This window comes from Lampetra fluviatilis, chromosome 2 (assembly GCF_964198595.1).
Source record: "Lampetra fluviatilis chromosome 2, kcLamFluv1.1, whole genome shotgun sequence".
In the NCBI taxonomy this organism is placed as follows: Eukaryota; Metazoa; Chordata; class Hyperoartia; order Petromyzontiformes; family Petromyzontidae; genus Lampetra; species Lampetra fluviatilis.
The window spans coordinates 19,995,897-20,022,148 of record NC_136276.1 but is presented as its reverse complement, the minus strand read 5'-3'; the positions used below and the strand labels follow the sequence as shown (position 1 = coordinate 20,022,148).

At 43.5% G+C, this 26,252-nt stretch overlaps 1 protein-coding gene across 3 annotated transcripts in view; it reads right to left on the bottom strand.

The window, feature by feature from the left end:
• LOC144943921 (neuropilin-2-like) overlaps window positions 1-26,252 on the bottom strand; it is a 150,111-nt gene that overhangs the window by 27,584 nt on the left and 96,275 nt on the right. For all 3 annotated transcript variants that reach the window (XM_078871802.1, XM_078871792.1, XM_078871811.1), the window contains exon 10: window positions 21,171-21,315. In XM_078871802.1, coding sequence (XP_078727928.1) covers window positions 21,171-21,315 — 145 coding nt within the window. The remainder of the gene's footprint in view (window positions 1-21,170; window positions 21,316-26,252) is intronic.

Here is a 26,252-nt window from a genome sequence, read left to right as displayed (position 1 = left end):
TGTATAGCATTGTAGGCAATATGGCAGTTACACCGGTGGTTCTTTGGCAACGGATGTAACTGCCACCCCATACTCGTATGAACAAGGGGACACATGGACTCAACATTTTCACGAGCTTCCCACTCACAATCTTCCCTCGTGAGCTTATTACATGGAAGTTCGTGGAAATGTGATTGTTGGCACAAGCTGGTGTATTCCAATGAAGATGCATAACTCACAGTAAAGTACAGTGACTACGTAAGACCATAGCCAACATGATATTCTTCGAAATGTAGTCATATACCCTAGTGCCAGTGTGGCATGCCATCAGCAGGATGATTTATTTTTCCATAGGCAAAGTTACAACAAAAAAATAGCTGATTTCTTTGGATAAAAATTTACCACTTATTTCCAGAGAATGTGCCTGTTCGCAACCGGAAATGTCTGCGCATGTGAGAATGTCTCCTCTGCAATCATGAATAATACAAAACAGTAAAATACGAGTCATAAACCATTAATGCACGTTTAACATGAACAAAATAAATGTAGTTTATTTTATGAGAGTGAAATTAAAATGTCTCACATTTTATTTCAAATTATAACGATTATTAAATAAAGTTCAGCGTAAGCCAAATAATATGAACACAAATAGAATTCATGACACAGTTGTTTTCAACGGTATTACTCACCATAAGCAATCTCTGGTGTCTTTCAATAAAGATGGATAAAACAGTGGCTCTGACCCCAAACTATTGTTTAAAGTTTCTCATTTATAATGAATGTGCATAAACCAATACAAATATACTGCAGCGAGATCAAACACTACTCTTGCAGGGGAATTAGACCTCGCCTAACTAAAAGTGAAAGGTAAGCATAGTGCCAGGTGTGCGTGCAGTGGTTTTTCACATTTAAATTTGATTCATCAAATTACTGGTGACTTAAGCCTATTTGGGGGATTTAAATGACACTTCTGCTGATAGCAGTGGGTGACCTTCACGAGAATGAAACCACATCTGGACCTTGTCATTATCACCAAGTTTGCATGGTTTCACTGTCATGGTCCAGGTTGTAAATGCCATCGTCTTGTTAAGTATAGAAGTCTGATTGTTTCTACACATACGGGGTGGGAAGAAAAAAGAAACCTGAAAGGAAAATATGACGCCACTGTCTCTAAAGCCCTATATTGATTATTCATGAATTCCGGCACTTAAAACTCGATGCCACATTTTCTAATGATGTTCTCGATCCTCACCTGCTCTGTGTCAATTCAACGAAGCCAAAATCAGATACAATAATAAAAGAGCGTGTTATGCCAAATGCGTTGTCCATGCCTATCTGAGCTGAAGCAGGTGACTTCTTTAAACGAGAATGTTGTGCCAAGTGTATGTGTATGCCTCCCTTGCTCGTTGCATTCGTGAGTCATGGCACACTTCAGGAGTTTGGCTAAGAAGGTTGTTCACAACCCATCATAATACTCCCCTTTGCTACCAGTGCCTCAACAATAGATGTTTTGTGCGAGTGCTGTGATGGGGTTTTTTTCCAGCATAGTGTACTTGGAGCAATGTGTTAGCCGCCATTATAGCTTTTTTTAATGGAACCCCTTTTTGCGTTAGAAATACTGTACAACAGTATTTAGATTATTTTGCTACAATAAATGTCCACGTGATATGCCACTTTGTTGAGCTATCATTTGTGGCCGATTCTGAAAAATCAATTAATAGCTCAGCGGGCTTTACCTGGTAAGATAAAACAAATTTTTGTTGTATTTGTATATATTTTAAGTGACGCGTTTACCTTTACTATACTTTGCACTCCTATCGTGTTTTTCTATTGTTTGTTGTTGTAACGTTCTGACCTGCCCCTACCAGACATTTGTGAAAAAGAGCTTCATAGCTCGTCGGATTCCCCCAGGATCAATAAATATTCTGATTCTGAACAGTACCTACACCTTAGGTAGGAACAGTTATGGAGCTAAACAGAGCACATTTGCCAGTGTGCTTAAATCTCACCTTCTTGGGTATCAATCTGCAACACTAACTTGTTTAAACAGCTGATCGTATTATGCTTGTTATACCCAGGAAGGCCTCACCGAGTCTCGAGACTTTTTGCAGGAGGGTCCTGCCAAGTTTCTACAAGAGTCGGTGATGTTTCCTCGTGTATTCCCAATCGATAAACTTTTTTTTCCAGTTCTGGGATGTTTGGAAGATACCAGTTACATTTTTATATTTTGTTTAGCTGAGGGATGAAACCAGAGAACACCGTGCAGAAAATGGTGAGAACATACACACGCCACGCATAAAAGTTCCCAGGACAGGAATCTAACCAGGGGGCTTCTTGCTGCGTGGCACTGCACCACTCTGCCACCCATACAGTGGCAGTAGTGGTTGGTGAACACTCAGTTGCACCAAACCAAGCATATTAACCAATTGGGTTGATGTTTGATGTGCAGCCATCAATAATGAGGATGAGACCCCTCGAACCCACCGCATACAAGGAACTCCTTTCAACCTTTACCATGTTTGCACTTATCTAACATGGGGATCAATAACCCAGAGAGATACGAGATGAAGAGCTTAGATTAAAGGGCTCGGCAGAGTGTGATGCATTGCACCCACTTCTCAATGAAACAATTTAAGCTCGGGCAGTTCATGTCGTGAACACAGATGGACAAGTCTATTGATGGAACGGGCACCCATGAGAGGAAATGTGAACGATGTGTGACAGCCGGCAGGGGAGGGCTAGTGATGAAATCAGGGCACACGTGGAAAGGAGATGGATTGCAGGTGCACAGGACCACACATAACGGGGTTGGTGTGGAGAAGCCTTTTTTGCTGATGAGGACAACGGGAACTGCAATGGCACTGGATGGAGTTTGTTTGCTAATGTCAGCACAGCATTCTGAGTACTTGCAATCCTATAATATTGTCCTTGACATCGCCGTCCTCATTACTTGACACAGCCGTACGCTTCAAATACAAGGTGGAGGCTCTGGTGGTGGTGATTATATTCTGCCAACAAAGTCAAGGTGTCTCTGCTCAAGTGAGTATGGTTGCATCGCATGTGTTTATTGACAGCTCCGAGGTTGTCTTGGAAATTGCACACTCCTAAGGCAGGTGCGCAGTGTGGCTCCATAAAGTGGGAACTTATTTTTTGTTCATCAACACCGGAGATTGCAACCCGCTCTAATCGCAACCGTCTCGATGGAAACAAGAATAAATCTAGAACTCGACAAACAACACAAAAGGAAACGTTCTGCAGATGTGAAAACACAAAATACCAGATGGCGAAGGCATCCTTCTGGAGCACAATGTCATCCATTATTATGGTTTTGAACATCAATTGCACCAGGGGGGTGATCAGAAAACACACAGCATTGGGGGGACCGGGGTGAGGCCGCGGTGGGTGCGATAGGGGGGATGGGAGCCGTTGAAATTGTCCGTGGAAGTTATTTACTCGTGATGCAGCAGCTCCCAGCTGGGGAAATCGCTCCCTTCACCTTCCTAAACACTGGTATATTCTCACGCATTTCACACGCCTGACAGTTCCACCGGGACCCGTGCAGCTCCCCGCATCATGTTCTCTGCGTGTTACTGCAGAGCTTTGGAGCTGTTGAGAAGTTGCAAGGGGCAATAACTGAGTATACCCCTTCCACAGTGGCGAGATGTTTACTACCTTGCCTGGTGTACGGGAGGCCATAGGTTTGATCCCGACCCTGACACCTGCTGTATATTTGGAGTTTGCATATTCTTCCTGTGGTCGTGTGGATTTTTTCTCCGGGTCCTCCGGGTTTTCCTTCCATATTTAGAAACATCCAATTAGAATTTTGCTGCAATAAATTACCACGTGATAAGCAACTTCGTTGAGCTGTCGTTCGCAGCCAGGTCACTTCTGAAAAAGAGTTGTATGTAGCTCAGTGGGCCTTACCTGTTAAAATAAAACATAGTTTCATAATGGTTTAGTTGTTTCGTGCGTGCGTGCGTGCACACATTGTAGATTGCAGCTGCCCTCATCGCTGGGGAGCTTTTAAATCTTTGTCATGTCTGGGAATAATATTTTTTTTCGTGACAATTTGTTGGACATTGTGAATGCACGTCGGGGCAGATCAAAGACAAAGATCACCCGTATAGCCTTCACAGACTGTTGGGGCAAGTGCTGTTAGCGAGCACCAATGAAGGCCGGCAAGACACACGAGGGGGTGGGTGGCCAACACCACGGCCGGCCGCCTTTGTCTCCCTAGTGGCGATGTCTACACATCGTACCAGGTACTCATTTAAGACTGAGTCGACCTAGGGGGGGTGCTCAGGACCGGCTGAAGTAATCGTCGCTGGTGTTGGCTGTGAGCGGGAATTGAACCCGGGTCGCCAGGTTTATAGTGCAGCGCACTAACCGCTACACTACCCCTCCCCACAATCTCACCCACGCACAGTGGAGCTCAATCTATTGCGTATGTGGTAGGGGCTCCACAAGGTTTAAACTTGGTTGTGGTTTTGACCAAGAAACAAATATAGCCTGTCTCACCAGATTCGATTCTCGTTTAAGATTGTTACATGTAAACGTGAATATTATATAGAGGCGGGTTACTGTCCTCAAACACGTTCTATGACATGAATGTCGTTTGTAAATAAACGTTTATTTTACACGTGAAATGTACTTAAATAGCCTCAGTTCGCCGATATGAGGTCAGTTTGTTGACCATCCATTTGTTGTTTCCATACGCTCCCGTGCATTTACTCTTCACCCAATTTACGATTGCATATTCATTAACTCCCTGCCATACACTGTGTGCAATTGATAACTCTCATGAACAGGAATGAATCAAACATTACTGGCAGAGAGTAATCGTGGATGAAACAGGGCTCACAAGCAAGGCCCACTCTATCTTGAGTCCTTATATGCAGTCCCGTGATGTTAAAGGGATCACCGAGCAAAGACGGCCACTGCATCACGCGCTTTCAGATGCGCTTCTGTGGCCATCTGGAATGCTCTTCCTTCTGATATTTGGAAGCCACTGGAGCTATGCACTTTTAAATCATCTAGATTAAAAACTAATTTCTTTAGAACTGCCTTTTATGTTCAGTTTGTTGTCCTTACCCCCCCCCGCACCTCCGATTATCACGGTTAGCTACGTATGGCGCGAAAGAAGTTCATGGTGATGATAGTTAGTTATGCTGAACAATGGTTATTTGTGCAGTTTCGCATGCTTTGTGGAACGTGTGTGTGTGCGCGCCTCTTGGATTAGTTCTACAATGAGCAAATCTGTAAAAGTGTGGAGTCATTCATTAACGCACAGAATGCCTCTTGGCCGTGTGGAATGGTGCTGCATGTTGGTGAAGTCTATCTGCACATTGCAGGTGGGGCGGGGGGGGGGTGTTACAAGAGCTCTCATGAGGCTGTGCAGCGATGGTCCGCTCACACGTACACAACGACGCAAACTGTGTACCGTCTAGGGTCAAGTTGGCTATCACGGGCAGTAACATTGATGCCACCACACCTCGCCACTGCATCCTTTTGCCAGATACCGCAGCTGTTTGCACAGCTGGGGTTCGATCTCCGAGGTCGGCTCCCATAGCCGTATCCCGCTATGCGGGCTTCACATTGGTAGGTGGCATCTGGGTGCCAATCGGATGCCTCCTCTCAAGAACCTGCCCGCATATATCTGAGTAAACTCCTCCTCCACGTCCTGTCCATCCCATTGGAACCTCTCCCTCATGGTGATATCTACAATATGAAAACAAATTATCCTGTAACAATTATCTTCTTGTCACGTCCGATTGTGAACGTAGCACCTCCTGTGAGCACCAAATGCCCAAGACCAGAAGCCTGCTTTCTAGTTGGTAGGGTAGAGTGCAGCTCGCTTGACGTGCACAACACACTGCCAAGTAAGGGATGCCACAATCTGGCCTGCTTATGAGGCGAAGGGTGCAGCCTTGAAGTGCTTGCTCATGCCACGGGCTGGCCGAAAGGCACCTACTCGAGGGAGCTTGAGAGCCCCACCAGAGGGGATTGGCCTAGTTTTCCCACGCTGAAAGGTGGAAGTACTCACAACACAACCTGTCGATCCGCGTATACTGCTATTCAGTCAACTGCTGTGTAGGAAGATGGAGTTGAAATCCCGAAACCTCTGGATTGCTCGTCCATTGTGCTAACCGTTGCTCCACAGCTGAGCCTGTTCAGATTGCAGATACAATTCTGCATTCGTCTGGCTTCGTCCTAGCACTGCCCTTCAACGAGCGACGGAACCTGGTCTGGTGGTTGAACCCCTCTCCACTTCAGCCTGGTTGCCACGGTAACAATGCTGATTGGACCATCTAGAACATGAATGCAATTTCCACAACCATCATTTTCTGATTCCTGACAATTATCGTCGAAATTGTATAGGTTGTGTTTTTCTCTCTCCATGGTAACCAGGCTGATGAGACCGTCTAGAACGTGAATAATTTCCACAGGCAGAATTTTATGATTACAGACACAATAATGTTCAAAATGAGACACGTTGTGGTTAGTTCTAAAGTGGGGCAGTAGCATCTATTTTTCCAGAGGCTTCTTCAGATGTGGCGACTGGGCTACCACTCTGAATTATTCTGCCAACGGGAGGGGGGTCATGAATCGACGGCTAGAAATTCTCCATGAATGAGCCCTATTATGTTGTTTGACCCCCTTATGTCACATCTGCACTCTTGCCTCGCGATGCATTCACACGCCGACACAATATATGAAATCATTTTGTGTTGTAGCATCGTATTGTACATATTATCATGGGTACCGTGTACAAGAGGAGCGCTGTGTTGTGGAAAAGCAATAGCTGAAAATTAATATCAACCAGCAAAAATTCAGCAGAGGGATGACCCAGCAAGCATCTTGAAAAGCACTTGAAGCAAACCTTTAAAATGTTTGTATAATTGTTTCCTAAAGTATAGGCTATACATGCCTGAGTAATGCATTTCGTAACCTGCATAAAGAACATGTATGTTGTGGATTTATTAGAGCGAATAAATTGGTAGGATGCTACCTGTCGGGGTGCATTTTACATTTTCACCTTGTTTTGCTCAAGAGAAAAAATAATTGAAGTGGGTATTCTGTAACCATTCAACGATGGGTATGCAAATGTGTGCATGGAATTGAGTTAAGAGGCTGTAGAAAAAAATCAAAAGTCAATCGACCATTCAAGTTAGAATGTTGTGCTGCACAAACTTTTGGGGAAGCTGGTGATGAATTGGATTATTGTGTTAATCTGTTCAGGCCTTCAGTGGTGCGTTGTAGTTCTGTCGAATATAGAAAAAATATATAATTTGAATAATTTATATGGTTGCATTGAAATATGTTTTATTATACTGATGGCGATAAATCATTTGTGACACGAACATACACATTTCGTGGGAAATTTGCAAATTCCCATGAGATTAAACTTTTTCCAAGTTTAATTATGCACACCACCAGCATTTCAGAAACTGTTCATGCAAATACTTTCGTCTTGCCAATATCATTTTCAATCACTCGTAATAACACCGATTCTGCAGTTCTTTCCAGAACACTGAACACATGCTAATATGCCATCTGCATTTAAAACAAACGAGCTTTCAAATGCACTTTTGCGGGCTGAATTACAGTGCAAATGGCAACACAGCAAAGATGGACGGCACGCAATGTTGCCCTTGGCAGAATTTGTTTTTGAAACACGCGTCTAGCTTTGTACAAGTTTAAACCTGCCGTCGTGGTGTGCGGCGGCGTGGATTTCACGTCGCGGGCACGAGGCTGCCTGCTACGCGCACGTGCGCTGCTTCCGGCTGCGCCAGCAACATAGTGAAAGGCACGAGTGCCCGAGCCCTGACCCAGAACAGAGCGCGGCCACAGATGTCATGGAAAGATCCACAGCGAAACAATCACGGCCCAGCGGACGCTTCCTCCTCCTGCCTCGTTACTTCCCACACTGCCCCTGCCACACGTGTCCCAATGGAAATGGGCCACGCTGCACAAGCCGGCGGAAGCCTAGTGTTTTTCTAACTCGGATGGCCCGAGTGCAATTCAGGGGGGTTATGCCGAGGCAGATTGATTGGAAATGTGCTTTGAACGCTGCAGTAAGCATGACTTAACAGTTAAGATAATGTATTGCAGTTATGTGATTATTTTTCACATTTTAAACAGACCGTGTGTATATATGTATATAATCATCTTTGAAGCCGAATTCCCATAATTGCATGTGGATTGCTGCTTGGATGTTTTTCTTGTTTGTGTACTGAAGACCATTATCTGCCTTTTTTGAGGTCATATCCACTGGTCTCACATCTCGTTCCACCACATCTGTCCATCTTATGTGGAACATATATTTATGGATAAAACAATGGTCGAAAATGTGAGTAAAATGTTGTGGGAAGTCAATAGTTGCGTTATGGAAATGGCGGTCTCCAGAAGAGGGCCGCTAATGCCATTGAGTGCCACTCAACGCTGGCTGAGTGGCACAGGTCCACCCGGGTTATATTCCTGACTTGGGCATCATCTGTGTGGAGTCTGTATGTTCTCCCCCAGGATCCGCATGGGTTTGCTCTGGGTTCGTCGGTTTCCTTCCATAGCTTAAAAAAAAAACAACTAATATACTGTAAACTGGCAATGGCCAAACACCGCAATGCCAAAAAACCCTGCAAATTACTCATTTGAGGTTACGCAAAGCAACATCGGCCCCATTCAGAAAAAAACTTGGCAGGACCCTCCTGAAAACGAGTCTTCAAACTCAACCTCTCCTGGATTAGCAAGCATAATAGAAACGCTCCGTTGAGAAGGGCGACACTGTGACTTGGTTTCAAGCTTAAAGCCACATTTCCAAAAAACTATATTTGTGTACTAAAATGCTTCTCTTTTTGAAAAACAAATCATAATACGATTTTCCTGTATGCTATAACATTACATATTTTCGCGCCACTACTCGTGATGCAATTATCTGGTTCAACCACCTTAATATTAAATTATAGCTGTTGCTCCGCATCACCATCAGCCAAACGCAAAAGAAGCAGACACACTTCCAGAGCATCTTGTTTTCTGGTACTTCTGCAGTTTAACATATGAGCGGCTGCATTTGGAAGCTCGCCCACTCTTTTCTCTCCACCTGAAGAAGACCGCTTGTGTTGCGATCGAAACGTCGTGAGTTTTCTGCTTTAAATTTAGATTTTTGTTTTCTATCTACGTGACTTCAACGAAAGAACCGAGAATATGAATTCCTGCAGTCGCGAAAGTTTTAAGTTTAAACTCAACATGTAACTGCTCTTCCAGTATTTGTATCAACTTACAATTTTGACTGACATATTGCAAGGAAGGCAGGTAGGGTAGAGTGCAGCTTGAAGGGTAATGGTAAAAAAAATCACGTAATTTTTAAGAAGAAAAATAAAAGCACGTAGTTAAGTGCTCTCGCTGAAATGCACCAAGAATCCATTTGGCTACTGTACTGCCATAGGTGAAAAACAATTCCCCCCACAAGCAGTGTCCAAGGCTGGCAGAGGAAAACCATTCCTAAAAAGGCGCATCTTCACAGATTCCAATAATGATCCCAAATCGGTCAATGCAAGAAGAGTACAACCAACAATTTTGATGGGGGGGGGGGGGGAGGACTTTGCTCGTGTGTGTAAATTTAGCTATGGATGCAGCTTTCAGAGCTTGCGCTTCTTGCACACAATATGACCCCAAGCTTCATTAGCCCTGGCCTCTGCTGATGCAGCACTGATGTAAAGTGGCCTCAGGCCCGACATCATTTCCTCCTCGTATTATTTCCCGCCAAGCGGGCAAAAAGGAGTGCATCTTAATTCATGCAACCTTCACCGCAACATCACTATGACCGTAGTAAGGAGAAACAACACAATCTGCGAATAACCGACCTTTCGCGTCTTCCGAGATTGCAGATTTGTTTTTAATCCCCACCCCCCCCACCCCCCCGATTGCCATAAATGTATTCAAAGGAAGCCGTTTGGCAAATATACTGTTTGATTTGTGCGCATAAAGGTTATGCGTGCAACCCCTTATGATTTCCTATAAAAAGTCAACTCGTTTTTATCTCTTAAATGCCGTCACGGCTCTCATCTATTTTCCAACTTCAGATATGAATATTCCCAAAGAGCACATTATTATTTATGAGCACTGTTTGTGTTATGCACATGGCCATATGGGTCCCAAGCGATTTTGTGTCTACTTGTGAATAAGTAAGGGCCTGAATTAGTAATTGACCATTTGTATACATTATCATAGCAGTTACATTATGCATGTATGTATGTTGCACGCATTGTGCACCATACGTAGCCAACCGTGCTAATCGGAGGTGGGGGAGAAGGACAACAAACGACATTAGCATCTGCGCAGCTGGCAAAAAAGGAAAGTGCTTTATTCTGGGTATAAACTTCTAAGTTTCTCTGCACTCAAACAAACATTGGGCTGTACTAATTTCCACTTGTGGCCCTGGTGTCTGCCATTCCTATGGCAGATACCAGGACCATCAGATACCTTTCTCGACACAGGACAATCGTCATTGACTTCACAGACAGGGGTTCTCATTTAGTGACCATAGAAGATTTGGTTGAATAAACACCTTACCAGGATTTGAAGTCGCACCCTTATCATTGTTAGTCACACATCTTGTCACAGTGCCACCTGGCCAGGTATTCAGTACATACACAGGAGTGTAGAATTTTGAATATACATGCAGCATAATCTCACAATGGCTTGCCTCCACTATAGTGTAATGGCATGAGAAAATATGTTCTGGACTTATTGTACAAACTGTAGGACTTCGACCTGAACTAAATTACCTGTATTCGCAATACTATAGTGAGTTCATTTATTTAAGACCAACACATGGGGTAACTGTCCCTTAACAGAATAACAACCTATGGTGGTGACCACCAGGCTAACTACTCGAATTACAACGTAATTGCGACTACGGACCACGACCACAGCTCGGGTCCAGGTCTACGTGTTGGAGACTCGGTAGAACGTAGACAAAGGTTTGTTCAGGATCAACAACAACGCCGGCCCCTCTGGGGGACCCGGCTTATATTCTCTGCGGCGTGGCTGGCTCCGCCCTTGGCCATGACCACCTTCCAGAATCCTCGAGCAGGATCTGGACCCTGACCACGTGACCACTCCTAGCCCCCACTTGGAGCCCCTTTGTAGACTTAACTGGTCACGTGTCCTCTGGGGTCAACCAGAGTGCCATGGCTTTTAGTAACCCCTTTTCCTTTGGCCAGCACTCCCACACCCTATCCTGTAGGGCTGGCACTGCACGCCAAGTGAGATGCCATCCAGCGCTATCAATCGGCGCTGACCCACGAGCCCCTTTTGGGCCGGTACTACACCCACACCACGTGGTGTCCGCGATGTCGTTACACCGCACGCCGTGCCTCTCTAGGGCCGGCACTACACAGTGACATCCCGCGATGTCACTACAATACTATTAGACACACATTGCATTATCCACATTCATTTGTACCTACAGTTCGCTACGACTGAAATCCTGAGATATAGCATGTACATTTAATGATATTACATGAAATATAGTCTTTATTTTGTTATCTACAAGACATACCAGAGATAATAATAACAATCAGAGATGCTGTTTAATGGTGAGGAAGCGAGCCTTGCAATCCAGATGTGGCCGGTTTAATCGCTCGGCATGGCACGTTGGCATTTAAGAAACAACGGCTTTTTAAATCCCTCCCGCCTCTGTCCACCCAGCAGTGTGAACTGGGTTCACACCTGTTCCAAGATATCTGGCCCAGCGCAGAAGTGTAGGCCAAAATCCCTCTAGAGGGGTTCTCTAGAGCTCCCTCTAGTGTAAGCCCTTCCACCAGCAGTTGGTGTGAGCAAAGTAATTGCACCTTTACCACTTTTTTCCATGTTATAATGTTGAATGATAAACTCCTTGTTATATATTAAAAACATATTAACAGAACATTCAGAGTTGTCTGTGGACATGCACACGATGACGTTAGAAATAATGGTGAGCTAAGGAATAGATAGATTTGTTTAAAAAAGATTTCACTCAGTCAGGGCAGGTTTTACAAATATTAGTCATATGCATCAGATAACTGATCGGTCTTTTGATTTAAACAGAAGGGGGGAATCAGAAAGTATGGACAGCAGAGGGAAGGCTCTCACTGTTATATGCACAAGTAGAGCATATGTCGTTGTGCTGGATGGATCGGCGGTTAAGACAGACGTTCGTGCTTTTTGGAATTGAAGGAATGAGAGTCGAGTATAAAGATTACGGAAGTAAGTAACGGCAAGGCCTTGGGAGGATTTCGAAGATGATGAGAAAGATTTTCTCTGATGCTCTGGTGAGGGAGAAATCAGTGGAGGCTTGACTATATTTTCCCTTGTTGTATTACTTTTGTGCATTTGAGCAAGCAGCCTAACAAACACATTCTGCACAATATTATGCTTTGGAATGAGAGGTTTAGGCAGGGCAGGTGTTTGATGGGGCCTTGAGGCCAAATTAATGAATAGGAAACAGGTATTTGATACAGAAATAGCTTTTTGTTTCTGAGTCTTATCAGAGAGCTGAATGTTTCCAAATGTATTTCAAAGTACAATTGGCATAATAATGAACACAGCAGGTCACTGTGAACCTTCGTGGAGTTTCGCATTGTGTAAGATTTTTTTCTGGGCGATGGTGTAAAGGATATTTCGCAGGGTGTTTAGATGTCCAGAAATGCCCTGGTAGAGAGCTGGATTTTACCAAAGCAATTAAACTTAAAACTAAAACAATATTGACTTTACTAGGTAAGGTCCACTGAACTATATGGCCGCAAATGATAGCTCAACGAAATGGCTCATCGTGTGGAAATTTACAGCAGCTAAATACTCTAAACGCGTGTTTCTGAACTTGGAGGGAAACCCCAGAGGACCCACATACAAATCTATGAGATCACGTGGAGAGAGAGACATGCAAACTCCAAATATACAGCAGGCGTCAGGGTCGGGATCGAACCCACGACCATCCTGTACACCAGGCGAGGTAGTTAACATCTCGCCCTCGTGGTGCCCCATAGCCATACGGATTTTGAGGATAGGTGTATGGAGAAGATGCGAGGGTTTCCATGACAAGATAGGTCAAGCAACTTGGATATTTGGAATAGATCCTGGCAGGACATAACTGTAGCCAGGAGGATGGGGTCACGATGCGTGGGGGCACATGCAAGATGACGGTGAGCAGGAATCTTGAGATGGCCTTCGGAGTGGACAACCACTTGGCAACCTAGGGCAAGACGTCACGCCGGATAGCTGGGATACTGCAGGATACATTTTTGAAAGATGGTTTGTTAACGGTAACGGTTGTGCGATCTGGTGGCAGGTAAGTGATTGTGAGGTGTACTGATATCAAGAGCGGTGGCTCTGATGGTCTCTTGCTCAAGGAGTGAGGTGCAGAAAACAGTGTGGGAGGTAATGAACACACACACGACGGTTGCGGCAAGGGGAAGAGTTCAGGTATTGAGGGAATGGAAATGAGAAATGGCGAAAAAGGTGATGATAAGATTTGCAGAGTTGTGAAATACGGGGGAGAGAAAGTTAGCCGAAATTCAGTGTGAATGACCACACGTAATGTTAGAGCTGTGAATGCACAAGTCCGGGTTGATCACCCATCAAAGAGTTCACCGTGCTCAACTGCCCTCAGCCAAAGCATGCTTGGTGGAAACTCATATTGTTTGAGGCTGGAAATATCTGCTTTTGCTGTGCCCAGCAGCGTGCTCAAATACACACGCACTTTTTTCCATTTATAAAGACAATATTGAAGTTTGCCTTCTGAGGTCATCGAGCTTCAAATGGAAAAATCTTCAACAAACAAGTACAGCTAGCATAGCTATACAAATGGAAGGCATGGGCATTGTCAAAATCTATTAGACATACTCAGAAAGCATAGAAATATGAATGCAATGACTACATTATGAGATAAATATTTATCATATGTGAAGCTTTAATAAATAAATTGTAAAAAAAAAATACACCATGAGAATAGTGTGAGTTCGTCTTATAATTCATTGCTCACATTGTAATATATAAATAAATACCTTCCATCTACAACTAATATTAACTGAAGGCGATTTTTTTCCTTATAAATAAAGATTAGATTCATTAATATTAGTAGAGTACTGCACATCACTGACAGAATTCTAATATAAAAGTCACACAAAGTGTAACAGTATACTTCAAAATGAAAAATAGTTTCATGAAAATAACTCAATGAAGCTTTAAAAATAGAAGTGAAGAATGATAGAAATAATGCGGTAATACAAATTTATAGAAAACACAGCAGAATCCCTCTGATGCGCACGCTTTCTGTAAGTCAAACATCGTTTATTCTCAGTAGCTGGCTGATCGATGATAAGTCATGCTCGCCCAGTAGCCCCAAGGATTCACGACGTGAAATAGTCAGAAAGGCTGAAATGGCATCGTGGCCATGATGTTGTCTACAAGATGACATTTCTGCCTCTCAGAACCGATTCCCCGGGCGGTTGGGTATTGTTGCACACGTGACACATGTGTTGCACACGTGACACGTATGACACGTAAAGCTCTGCAGCGCTGTAGTTAAGCGGAGGACACTTTTATTATCCTGCTTTCTGCAATGTACATGCGTACGCATGCCTGATGAGCAAGTGCATGTGACCCACAGAGAGAGAGAGGGATTGTGGTTTCTCCAAACGGTATCCGTGAGTGTCCGTGGGTATCCATGTGCCTCGACGCACATCTCGGCACAAGCTAAGCAGCTTTGTTCCGTCGGTGGCACCGCAGCTAAGAGGATTATTTTTGCCCTCTCCACTACTGAACGTGCACCGTGAATCAGCCGATCCCTCTTAAAGGACCAGATTTGTGGATAACGTAATTGTAAATGTACATTGAACTTCTTTCGCACCGTACGTAGCCAACTGCTAATCGTAGGTGCGAACAAGAGGCGTCATACTAAAATCATTCGGTTATGAACGATTATCACGGAACAAATAGTGACATATTGTGTCCACGTCAGACTTATGAGCGCATTATTAAATGTCTGGGTTGAAACCACAGATATGTCAGGCGAATTCGACAGTTTATATTGCATGCAAAAAAGTTGCAGCGCTGCAATCACCTGTTCAAGACATTGTTGGAAGAATGTCGTCCGATCGAGAAAGCTTTAAGAGAGCTCCTCTGGAGGCTATTTTAGCCTGCGCAGTGCTTTCGGATATTTCAATATGAAAGGTGCTTTATAAAGCATATATTACAATTATTACTCTTCCATGCTGGCTAGACGTCTTGGAATAGGTGGGAGTGCTCAAACTTTCCCCCACCAAATGCGTACTGCCATTCGACAAATTGTGGCGAACCTGTTTTAATTGATGGGTGGACAGATGCGGTTGGCTACATGAGGTGCGAAACAAATTAATATGTACATACAATCCAATGGCAATCCTGACTCGTGGTTCCTCATCTTCATAGAAAACATTTTCTGTGTTAGAGCCGAGTACTGAAATAATCTTTGGTCTCTTTTAGAATCTTCTTATTCTTGGTTCTTTCGGTAAAGTCACGTAGATAGAAAACAAATAAATATATAATTTAAAAAAAACGTTCAAAATAATAAAAGCAAAAACCGCAATAAAAAATAAAATAAATCGATTTGTTTTTTACTATTTTGAATTTTTATTGTGTTTTTTTGCTTTTATTATTTACATTTTTTTAAATGTATTTTCTTATTTTTTATGTTTTTTTTATTTTGATTTTCTATCTATGTGACTTTACCGAAAAAACCAAGAATATGAATTCCTGCAGTCACGAAAGTTTTAAGTCTCTTTTAGAATATTTCAGTTTTCATATAAATGGTGAATAATTCGTGGGAATTCCAGTTTCATAATTTCAATATGTTTTTCCACACCTAAACGTCCCTGTGCTGCTTTAATGTATGCCGAGAGCCGGGCAGTGCTGTAACGGAGAGCTCCAATTCACAATCGGAGGGTTGCAAATTAAAATTCCAGTTGGGTGTCAACTCAGCCAATAATACCTCTAAGGGACAATACAATCACGACTATTTCGTGGAAAAACCAGCAGCTGTCTCGTGGATAAACTGTCCTTCCATAGAAATATGGAATGTCTTGCACTATCTGACATCCACCGGTGAATCTGAACAGTGCCACATTGCTTTGGGGACAGAGACACTTGGGCTCTTAGGCTTAACAGTGCGCATTTAAATTTGTTTTTCAATTTAGCTCCACCAATTACTGTAATGTGGACATTAGAGACTGAAGGGCCTGTCACATCATTCTCCGGAGTTGGCAATTTCTGCTCATGCCTTCACCCAAATAAATCAAACACTTCCACTTTCCATCTTATTGATTTAAAAAAAGCAAACTGCCTTTATTAGGCTGGATGACCGATTCAGGTTGGAATCAGATCGAACACGTTAAACAAACATCATATCCGATCAGACGATCAGACTATGTCTGTTCATCCAATTGGCAGGGGCCAATTTGATTATTATTTGCAGTATAGTAGCAATGCGTGCTTTTTACTGCGTAAAATCAATGACAGTAGATTGATAGTACACTACAAATGTTATCTCCATTGGTTCAGACTTGAAGAATGACCCCTCTCATCTCCTATTGTCTCCACTATGCCCCCCACATCACTTGCGAAGCTTTCCCTTTGTTTTCATAGATCACTGCCGGGGAATAAAGAGGAATATGCTCACCTGTCGGCCAACCTTGCGTGCTTGCATTTTTGGTCCTGTATTGTGGTTGAAATGTGGGAAGATTTATTGAATTGACCTCTGACTCAGATATTCACTTGACACAATACCACCCACTCAGGGTGCAATCCCAGAGAGTTATTTTCAGTCCTCATTGCACAGGATATGGATTGTTATGCACCGCACTGTTAATGTCATAATTATTTTTGCTGTCTTCATATACTTGACAAATTTAGTAATTTTACGAATCCTACATGGTGGCTTTCTTTTGAATGTCACGTACCTTCCTATTGTCTCTCCTCTGAAAATTATTTCTAAATGTTAGCAACATGACTGAAGGCCTGGAGATGACTTTTTAACTAAAAACACTCTGTGTGCACCGTTTTGAAGCAGTACGGGTAATAAGATAAATACAGTGAGGGAAAAAAGTATTTGATCCCTGCTGATTTTGTACGTTTGCCCACTGACAAAGAAATGATCAGTCTATAATTTTAATGGTAGGTTTATTTGAACAGTGAGAGACAGAATAACAACAACAAAATCCAGAAAAACGCATGTCAAAAATGATATAAATTGATTTGCATTTTAATGAGGGAAATAAGTATTTGACCCCCTCTCAATCAGAAAGATTTCTGGCTCCCAGGTGTCTTTTATAAAGGTAACGAGCTGAGATTAGGAGCACACTGTTAAAGGGAGTGATCCTAATCTCAGCTTGTTACCTGTATAAAAGACACCTGTTCACAGAAGCAATCAATCAGATTCCAAACTCTCCACCATGGCCAAGACCAAAGAGCTCTCCAAGTATGTCAGGGACAAGATTGTAAACCTACACAAGGCTGGAATGGGCTACAAGACCATCGCCAAGTAGCTTGGTGAGAAGGTGACAACAGTTGGTGTGATTATTCGCAAATGGAAGAAACACAAAAGAACTGTCAATCTCCCTCGGCCTGGGGCTCCATGCAAGATATCGCCTCGTGGAGTTGCAATGATCATGCGAACGGTGAGGAATCAGCCCAGAACTACACGGGAGGATCTTGTTAATGATCTCAAGGCAGCTGGGACCATAATCACCAAGAAAACAGTTGGTAACACACTATGCCGTGAAGGACTGAAAACCTGCAGCGCCCGCAAGGTCCCCCTGTTCAAAAAAGCACATATACATGCCCGTCTGAAGTTTGCCAATGAACATCTGAATGATTCAGAGGACAACTGGGTGAAAGTGTTGTGGTCAGATGAGACCAAAATGGAGCTCTTTGGCATCAACTCAACTCGCCGTGTTTGGAGGAGGAGGAATGCTGCCTATGACCCCAAGAACACCATCCCCACCGTCAAACATGGAGGTGGAAACATTATGCTTTGGGGGTGTTTTTCTGATAAGGGGACAGGACAACTTCACCGCATCAAAGGGACGATGGACGGGGCCATGTACCGTCAAATATTGGGTGAGAACCTCCTTCCCTCAGCCAGGGCATTGAAAATGGGTCGTGGATGGGTATTCCAGCATGACAATGACCCAAAACACACGGCCAAGGCAACAAAGGAGTGGCTCAAGAAGAAGCACATTAAGGTCCTGGAGTGGCCTAGCCAGTCTCCAGACCTTAATCCCATAGAAAATCTGTGGAGGGAGCTGAAGGTTCGAGTTGCCAAACGTCAGCCTCGAAACCTTAATGACTTGGAGAAGATCTACAAAGCGGAGTGGGACAAAATCCATCCTGAGATGTGTGCAAGCCTGGTGGCCAACTACAATTAACGTCTGACCTCTGTGATTGCCAACAAGGGTTTTGCCACCAAGTACTAAGTCATGTTTTGCAGAGGGGTCAAATACTTATTTCCCTCATGAAAATGCAAATCAATTTATAACATTTTTGACATGCGTTTTTCTGGATTTTTGTTGTTGTTATTCTGTCTCTCACTGTTCAAATAAACCTACCATTACAATTATAGACTGATCATTTCTTTGTCAGTGGGCAAACGTACAAAATCAGCAGGGTATCAAATACTTTTTTCCCTCACTGTACATACATTCTCTTCGTCTCTTCTCCGTAAAAAATGAATTATTATTTAGTCCATTCGTCATTTTGCCTTCAAGACTAATGTTACAGAGCAGCAGCATTTATTTGAGCAAAAAACACTCCGCACAAGTTTCGAACTTAGTCTTATCCGCAGTGAGGCTTTTTAAGCAAACATTGTACTGCTGGATTGCCAGATGTTTTGGCAAAGAGCAACTTCACCTAATACCCTAACCTGCCCATACTGGATTCTGAGCTGCCCCTACTGGACATCTGTGAAAATAAGCTTTTTAGCCCATCGGATTCGTCCAGTATAAATACATGTTCTGATATGCCTGACACAATCCCTGAGACAAAATCTTAATGATATGAAACACATTACAAAGACCATTCGTGATCTGATCCATCTGCTAGCAGGAAGGGAAGGTATGGAAAGGATAGCTCGACCGATGAAAAAAACGTCTTGAGGGCATTGTTTCGTGAGAGGGAATGTTTATATCGGAAGGGGTGTAGAGCAAGAGGAAATGGGGAACATTTCACGAATAAATAAAAAGTCTCAAAATGCCATGGAACAGACATCTGGGAGATGCTCCGAGCGAGCCTTTGGGGAGAGGCAGCCAAGCAAACTGTGTGCCAGGGAAATATATACCCGTGGATCGATAGTTCAACTCTCGTCTCCCTCCCACTCACTTTGGAAACCCTTATAAGCAGTTGCATTTGGAGGCTTGCCCTCTTTTCTCTCCGCCTGATGAAGACCGCTTGTGTTGCGATCGAAACGTTGTGGGTTTTTTGTTGTTGCTTTCATCTGTATTTTATTTAAAAAATTATTTTATTATTTTCTATCCACGTGACTTACCGAAAGAACCAAGAATACGATCGTTCAATGTTAATGTGACATTTTATTGAGGCACTGTGTGGTGTTATCTTGGTGTGGTCTGGGACTGTTTTTTCGTTTTTGCTGCCTTTCCCAAGCTTGATAAATCGTACTTATATAATGCATGCATTTACCATATATTTATTTATTTATATTTCGTGGCTTGCTTATCTTTCTTCTCTATTTTGCACTGATGTTGTTTTGTTGTTGTACTGTTTGCTACTGACCCGCCCATACTGGACAGCTGTGAATAAAGAGCTTCACAGCTCATCGGATTCCACCCACGGTCGAAATAAAGATTCCGATTTGTTTGATGCAGAGTTGTGCTGCATCGTGGCGAAGGCGCTGTCAAGATGGGGTTGGGTACGTACGCCCGCAAGTGTGTATTTATCTTAAACTTCTTTTCGTACCGCACATCGCCAACTGTGCTAATTTTTGCAACTCAACGTTTTTGAGTTGCAAAGCTGTTCAACATTTTGTACTGTTAATCATTCTCCCATTCAAAAAGGCAGACACGTTATTTCTAAGAATTACATACCCATGGGTCTCTTACCGCATGAATATAAAACTTCATGAACATCACAGAGATGCAAATATTGGAAAATGTAAGTTTTCAATCAGTGAATATCACATGTTTTGACAAATGGATCAAAAATAAGGGCACTCACACAGAAATGCGAATGAAATCTGAATAGTATAAAATATGAATATTATGCAATGTGAGCTGGGAATTACACAGAGAAACAGAAACGTATTACAGAAGAAGTACACATTGGAGACATGGTAATGACAATCACAAAAAGCATGTGTGCTTTGCCAGAACGAATTCACAGAAGGGATGGTGGCCGAATGGATGAGTCTGTTGACAGAATGGAAGCCGAATGAGAGAACGTTCCCGCGAGGATTACAACTGTGGAGATGGAGCGATGAGATCATCTCGTGTGCAGTAGCGAGATGGATCGTTGCATCACAAGACCCGTGAGGGATGGCGGCGACGTGGGAGCCCCGCATCCAGCAGCGCGTAGCTCGTAGCTGACGATGATAATTATGATGATGACGAATGAAACATAGCTCAAGGCAGTGTTGAGTGCTGTAGGGCTTTCCGCGCCATGCACAACCTTCTCTGGCACATGTGAAGAATGCTGCAAGGTCCGACTATTTGCCCAGTGCTCGCAAAGTTTGCATTGCCTTCCGGTTGCTGAACGAATACATTATGAGGTCGCACTCATTTACACACAATGCTTCCTATAAATGAACCATTATACCTTACTGATCTCGTCATGGAACATAAACGATCACGCGAACTCCGGTCACCCTCGCAGCGGCTTCTGGCTGGCTGTCGAAAAAAGACGGTCACCGCATCGCGCGCTTTCAGGTGCGCTTCTGCGGCCGTCTGGAACGCTCTTCCTTCCGACATTTGGAAGCCACTGACTGAAGCTATGCACTTTTAAATCTAGACTGAAATCTCATTTCTTTCGAACTGCTTTTCATGTTTAGTTTGTTGTCCTTCCCCCGCACCTCTGATTACCACTCTTAACTACGCACGGTGCGAAAGAAGTTCAACATATATACATACGTGCACACGTGAGGCTGCCGGTGGCCCCGGGCGTGTTCTTACCGAGAGAATCGCAGCCCAGCAGCTCCATGCGGATCCCCGCGCCACCGGGCGCCTGCCTCTCCGGGTAGATGCGCACCCAGCTCGCCACGACCGGCTCGAACTTGCGCAACTCCGGCGTGTCGTAGTTACTGTTACCTTCGAACAACTGACAAGGGGCGGGGGATCGGAAAACGGAGGTCATGTCAGCGTTTTGTTTGGGTTGAGAAGAGATGATATTCACAACGCAGCGTACGGAAAGGCTAGAGGGAAAGCACCGTGTGCCGTCATACGTTTACGCAACCCCATCTTCAGATTGGTTGGACGGCGGTTCGCGCATTGTGCAATGAACTCTGATGAACTGAGTTTAATCATGGTTGTCCAGATGAGGATACATCTAAAAATGTGCCCAGGGCCTCAAACAAAGGAGGGCCTCACAGTGGGACATTTATTTTTTGTATCTCTCGCAAATGATTAAGATGGCCCCATACGGCTCTTTATGCCCCGGCCCTCCAGCCCTGAACCCCCAGAAACCTTTTGGCAGCCCTACATCAGAGCTTCATGTCACATTTAGGAATGAGCCCAGGCTAAGCAAGACAGAACCGCTACAGGTGTTCCTTACTACGGGAGTCTCTTGGCGCAACCATACACCAATATGATTCGTTTGCTATATACAGTATTTGTCTCCGACCAATGTTACTCCCACGTTCGTGTTCAGTGTAACAAGACTCGCTCCATGCTCTGCGGTAAAATGGTGGTGCAGTGATTAACGCACTGTGCTGTAAAGCCAGCGACCTGAGTTCAACTCCTGGCCACTTATAAGATTAGTGGTGATGGATATCCTAGCCCATCCTGGGCACCCCCTTCACAATCCCGCAAGGACCACCATGGTGAAGTATATGTGAAACAACCCCATGTCTGACACTGTGTGGGAAGGCCCTCATCCATTAATTGATTGACAAAGGTCCGTAAATGATCTATGATTTATGTTCAGGTTAACCTGTACTTGTTGTTCTAGAAAATAGTACATGCAATACCGCTGAAGTATGTGTAGCAGAGGCAATATCACGCAAGCGGGATTTATAACCTGCTGGCAACTCGTGCGTAAAGTGACATCACAAATAGGAAAATAATTCTGTGTATTTTAAATATGGTGGCGGACTGTGTCACGTGCTATGGGACTGCAGTGTGTGCCTAGGGGCACCACGTTGGTGAGGTGTTACCCCCCTCGCCTGGTATACAGGAGATTGTGGGTTCGATCTCGACCCTGACGCCTGCTGTATATTTGGACTTTGCGTGTTCTCCTCGTGGTCGCGTTCGATTTTTCTCCGTGCCCTCTGGTTTTTCCCTCCACATTTAGAAACATGCGTTTCGAGTGTGTGGCTGCTATATATTTACATGTAATAAGCCACTTTGTTGAGCTATTATTTGTGACCAGGTCCCTTTTGAAAAATAGCTGTATAGCTCAAGGGGCCAGACCTGGTAAAATAAAAAAAAATGTTAAATAGTTTAATGAGGTACCTGGTTTAGGAAATAAAAAACCAAGTGGAACTTAAATGAGGTGAGCTGTATAATGCAGTGAAACGTGTCTCAAGCAGAAGTATGTTTGACTGGTGCTTCATCATGCGGTAAGGATATGAGAGTTGGCAAACTGAAATTCACTACAGTAATTTTGCTGTGGCTGTTCCACCTGATGACGGAAGCTTGTGTTGCCTCCGAAACGTCGTGATTTAAATTAGTTTTTTATTATTATTATTTTTATTCATCGACGTGACTTTACCGAAAGAACCAAAGAGTATGAAATTGAAATGGCTTTGAACATGTCTTAAAGAGTTATGTGCTTCTGGCATTAAGGCGTTACAACACTGGCGGGGCAAATGCATACAGGTAGATTGTCTTTAACAAAAAATGAGGTACATTTCATTCATGTCACTTGATTCTACAAATCATCTGTAACTAAAATTGCACATTAAAGTTTGAATCGCACTGGTGCATAATAATTGGCTTTCGTCTGGGTGGCGAGATGTTGCCAAACATAGGGGGCTGAGAGGGATATGTGGGTCTCACAATGGAGCAGGTGTCATGGCCAATTATTTTTGGGCGAAATAAGTGGGAAAGCAGACTAAAGTGGAAAGTGCAAAGGGAATTGTATTCAATCTATGCCCCTTGATGGTTGCTGCAGCATTTGGTTCCGCTGCTTTGTATGCTTCAGCTTCAGCGCTGTATATAATGAAACACTACAACTCGAACTATTATCTTTGTTAAAATTACTTCATGTGATAGACACGGGTTCATGGCTAATCATTATAATTATGATCTCTTATTATTTCGGGAGAACCTTAATTGAACTGAAACATTTTCTTTATAATGGTATTGCTGAAGATGAATAATTGTGTGTGGGAGCAATCTGGAGTGCCAGGAGAAATCTCACAAACATGAAGGGAAACAAAAAAAAACAGATAAAATTAAGTGCTAGTGAAATAGAAATCGTGACTTCCATCAGGCATTTGACTCGCAATTTTAAGCTTGCAAGTTCAAATCCCAGTAAGCACTTGGGATATCATTCTGGTCTCCGTAAAAAACGAGAACCACTTTGTGTGAAGTCAACAGTGGCCGTTCTATGGAGAGAATGAACCCACCCTGGAATGTGGAATTTCCACCACTGTCTCTGGGCTGCCAACAAGACATGTGCATCGCCAACCTCGCGTTGCTCCCTCGAGCAGGGAGACACTTTGGCTTGACTTTGCATTAAACTTAATGATATATCTCCCTCATACAGAGTGTTATTGAAATAATCATTGTAATGCATTTCTAATAGTCATGATTTACTGTGGAAATTAGTTCTCTCAGCAGGCACTGCACAGTTTTCCATGTTATATGAGGTCAGCATTTATATTAAGCCGTAATGGCTGAGATAAACCAAATGAATTGCAAGGCGAGATTTATTCAAATTATTTTTTGTGAGGCCCAGGATAAGACCATAAAACTCCCTATGTTTGAATTTTTTTTCATTTCTAGATTCGTGGCTCGTACTCAAACCCGGGACCTCGACGACATTGTAACCTTAAGCGGGCATTTATCTGTCCAAACACCCCAATGTGACATTGACGACACTAAACTGTCTATCGACAGTGACAGAGAGCACAGGTGTGCTGCCTTATTAATGCCCATCTTCATTGCACCATGATATTGAACTTGAGTAGGCGGGTGTTCATCTACACGTACGGTCGGCCCATTTGACAATCCATGGCTCGATGGAGTTATCTGCATTGCCATACTTGCAGTGGGCGTTATTTGACCATACTTCACCATGCTGGTATTTGTGGAAACGTTTTTTGTGACGAAGCTGCACTGAACCTCTTTTGCCCACAAACGAAACCGACCTCTTTGTTTGTGAGGTTATTTTGACCCGTGTCTATGAATACTAATGACATCATACAGAGCATGTGGCATGCAATGTCTCAACACAATAAAAAGTTGAGTGTATGTAGCATTGTTTGAATACGTATATATCACTTACAATTAAGTTTGTTTTCAATGTGTAAAGGTATTCCTCTACTTCATATATATATACATGAACATTATCGGTAGGTAAATCTCACAATTCCTGCAATCATGGTTTAATCCTCCGCATTGAATACGATTCCTAATGGAATGGTGGAACTGTTGGAATTGTGTGAGCTGGGCTGAGCCGGGTTTTGGCATTCCGGCAAGAAATCAGGCCACGTGGAAGCTGACAGGGCCCATGCAATTCCTATCATTCATTCACGTAACACCCCGATGTACGTCTCCCCCCCCCCTTTGCGTCGTTTCGCAACTACGTCGTGCACTTTATTAACACCGCCACCCGAGTTGCGTCGCCTTCAACCTCCACGCACTCGCGTCGCTCACCTCGGCCTGTGCCTCCACCGCCACCACCATACCCTGCACACGAAATACTTTGTCTCGCGCATTAATAAGTGCACTGTACTGTAGAGTACGACGTATTATTTACGTGCAGTTATTTTTGGTGCTTATATTTGATCGTGTACTGATTTTTCTTGCACCCTGTATAATTTGTGTTAAAGTTTACTGCTGTACACTACCATCGAGTACATGGTTTAGTAATGTCATTTCACGTCGTGGGCGCATCTAGGACAAAGATGTGCGCATTAACACGCAGCTTCACCGTACCGTCTGTTGTCTTTGTTCAGCTCCCGTGGAAAAATTGCTTTGATTTTTACGTCGTTTCGATGTAACGTTTCACTGACGTAAACCGGGGTGTACCTGCACACAGCTTAGCTAAGTGTACAGCATCGCATATACACGGGGCAGCCTGATGCGTATGTAGCCTTGGCCACACCTTAACATATGCACGGGTCAGCTACGTGTACACGTAGTCTATGCAATGCACAAGTGATGACCGTGCCCGGGGCCAGTCTCCACACAGACAGGTTGTGAATTGGGGTGGAATCGATGAACTTCCAACGCACTTGGCATCAGCCCGACGTTTCAATGGCGATTATGGCTGCCTGGGATTTGCCTGAATTGCCACGATGGCTAGCTGGAATCGCCGATGCTTAGCTAAGCTACATTTGCAGTAGCATCACAATAGAAATCCATTCCAGTGCAGGAACGATCGATGGCAGAATTCCTGCTCGAATCCCATTCAATTGAATGGAGATTTTTAAATGGCATGAGTAAAATCGTGGGAGAAATTATACGACTCGAAGATGATTCCTGCAGGAATTGTCTGGCTGATGTGTAAATATCAGCTATGAATTTATTTTTTACGTTTTTCTTTTTTTAAATGCTCCTACTATACTGCAATAGTTCCTCTCTAAATCACCATCATTTGAAGAATAGCGTATATACGGCGTGTCGGCTAGCTTAGCAAAAAGAGACGTTTGTCTCAATGGGCTATCTCCAGGTTACACAAGAAGTTAATGCATGTGTATATTACCCGTCGTTTAATATTTCTCTGTAACTGACAGGTCCTAAGCCATCAGCGATACAGCCGTATAATCAATGAAGATCCCATTATAGCTAACAGCCCACTGAGTTCCCTCTTAGCTCACTGGTTATTGTTTGTGTAAATAATAGGTTGCAAGCTTCTCATCTGAGAGT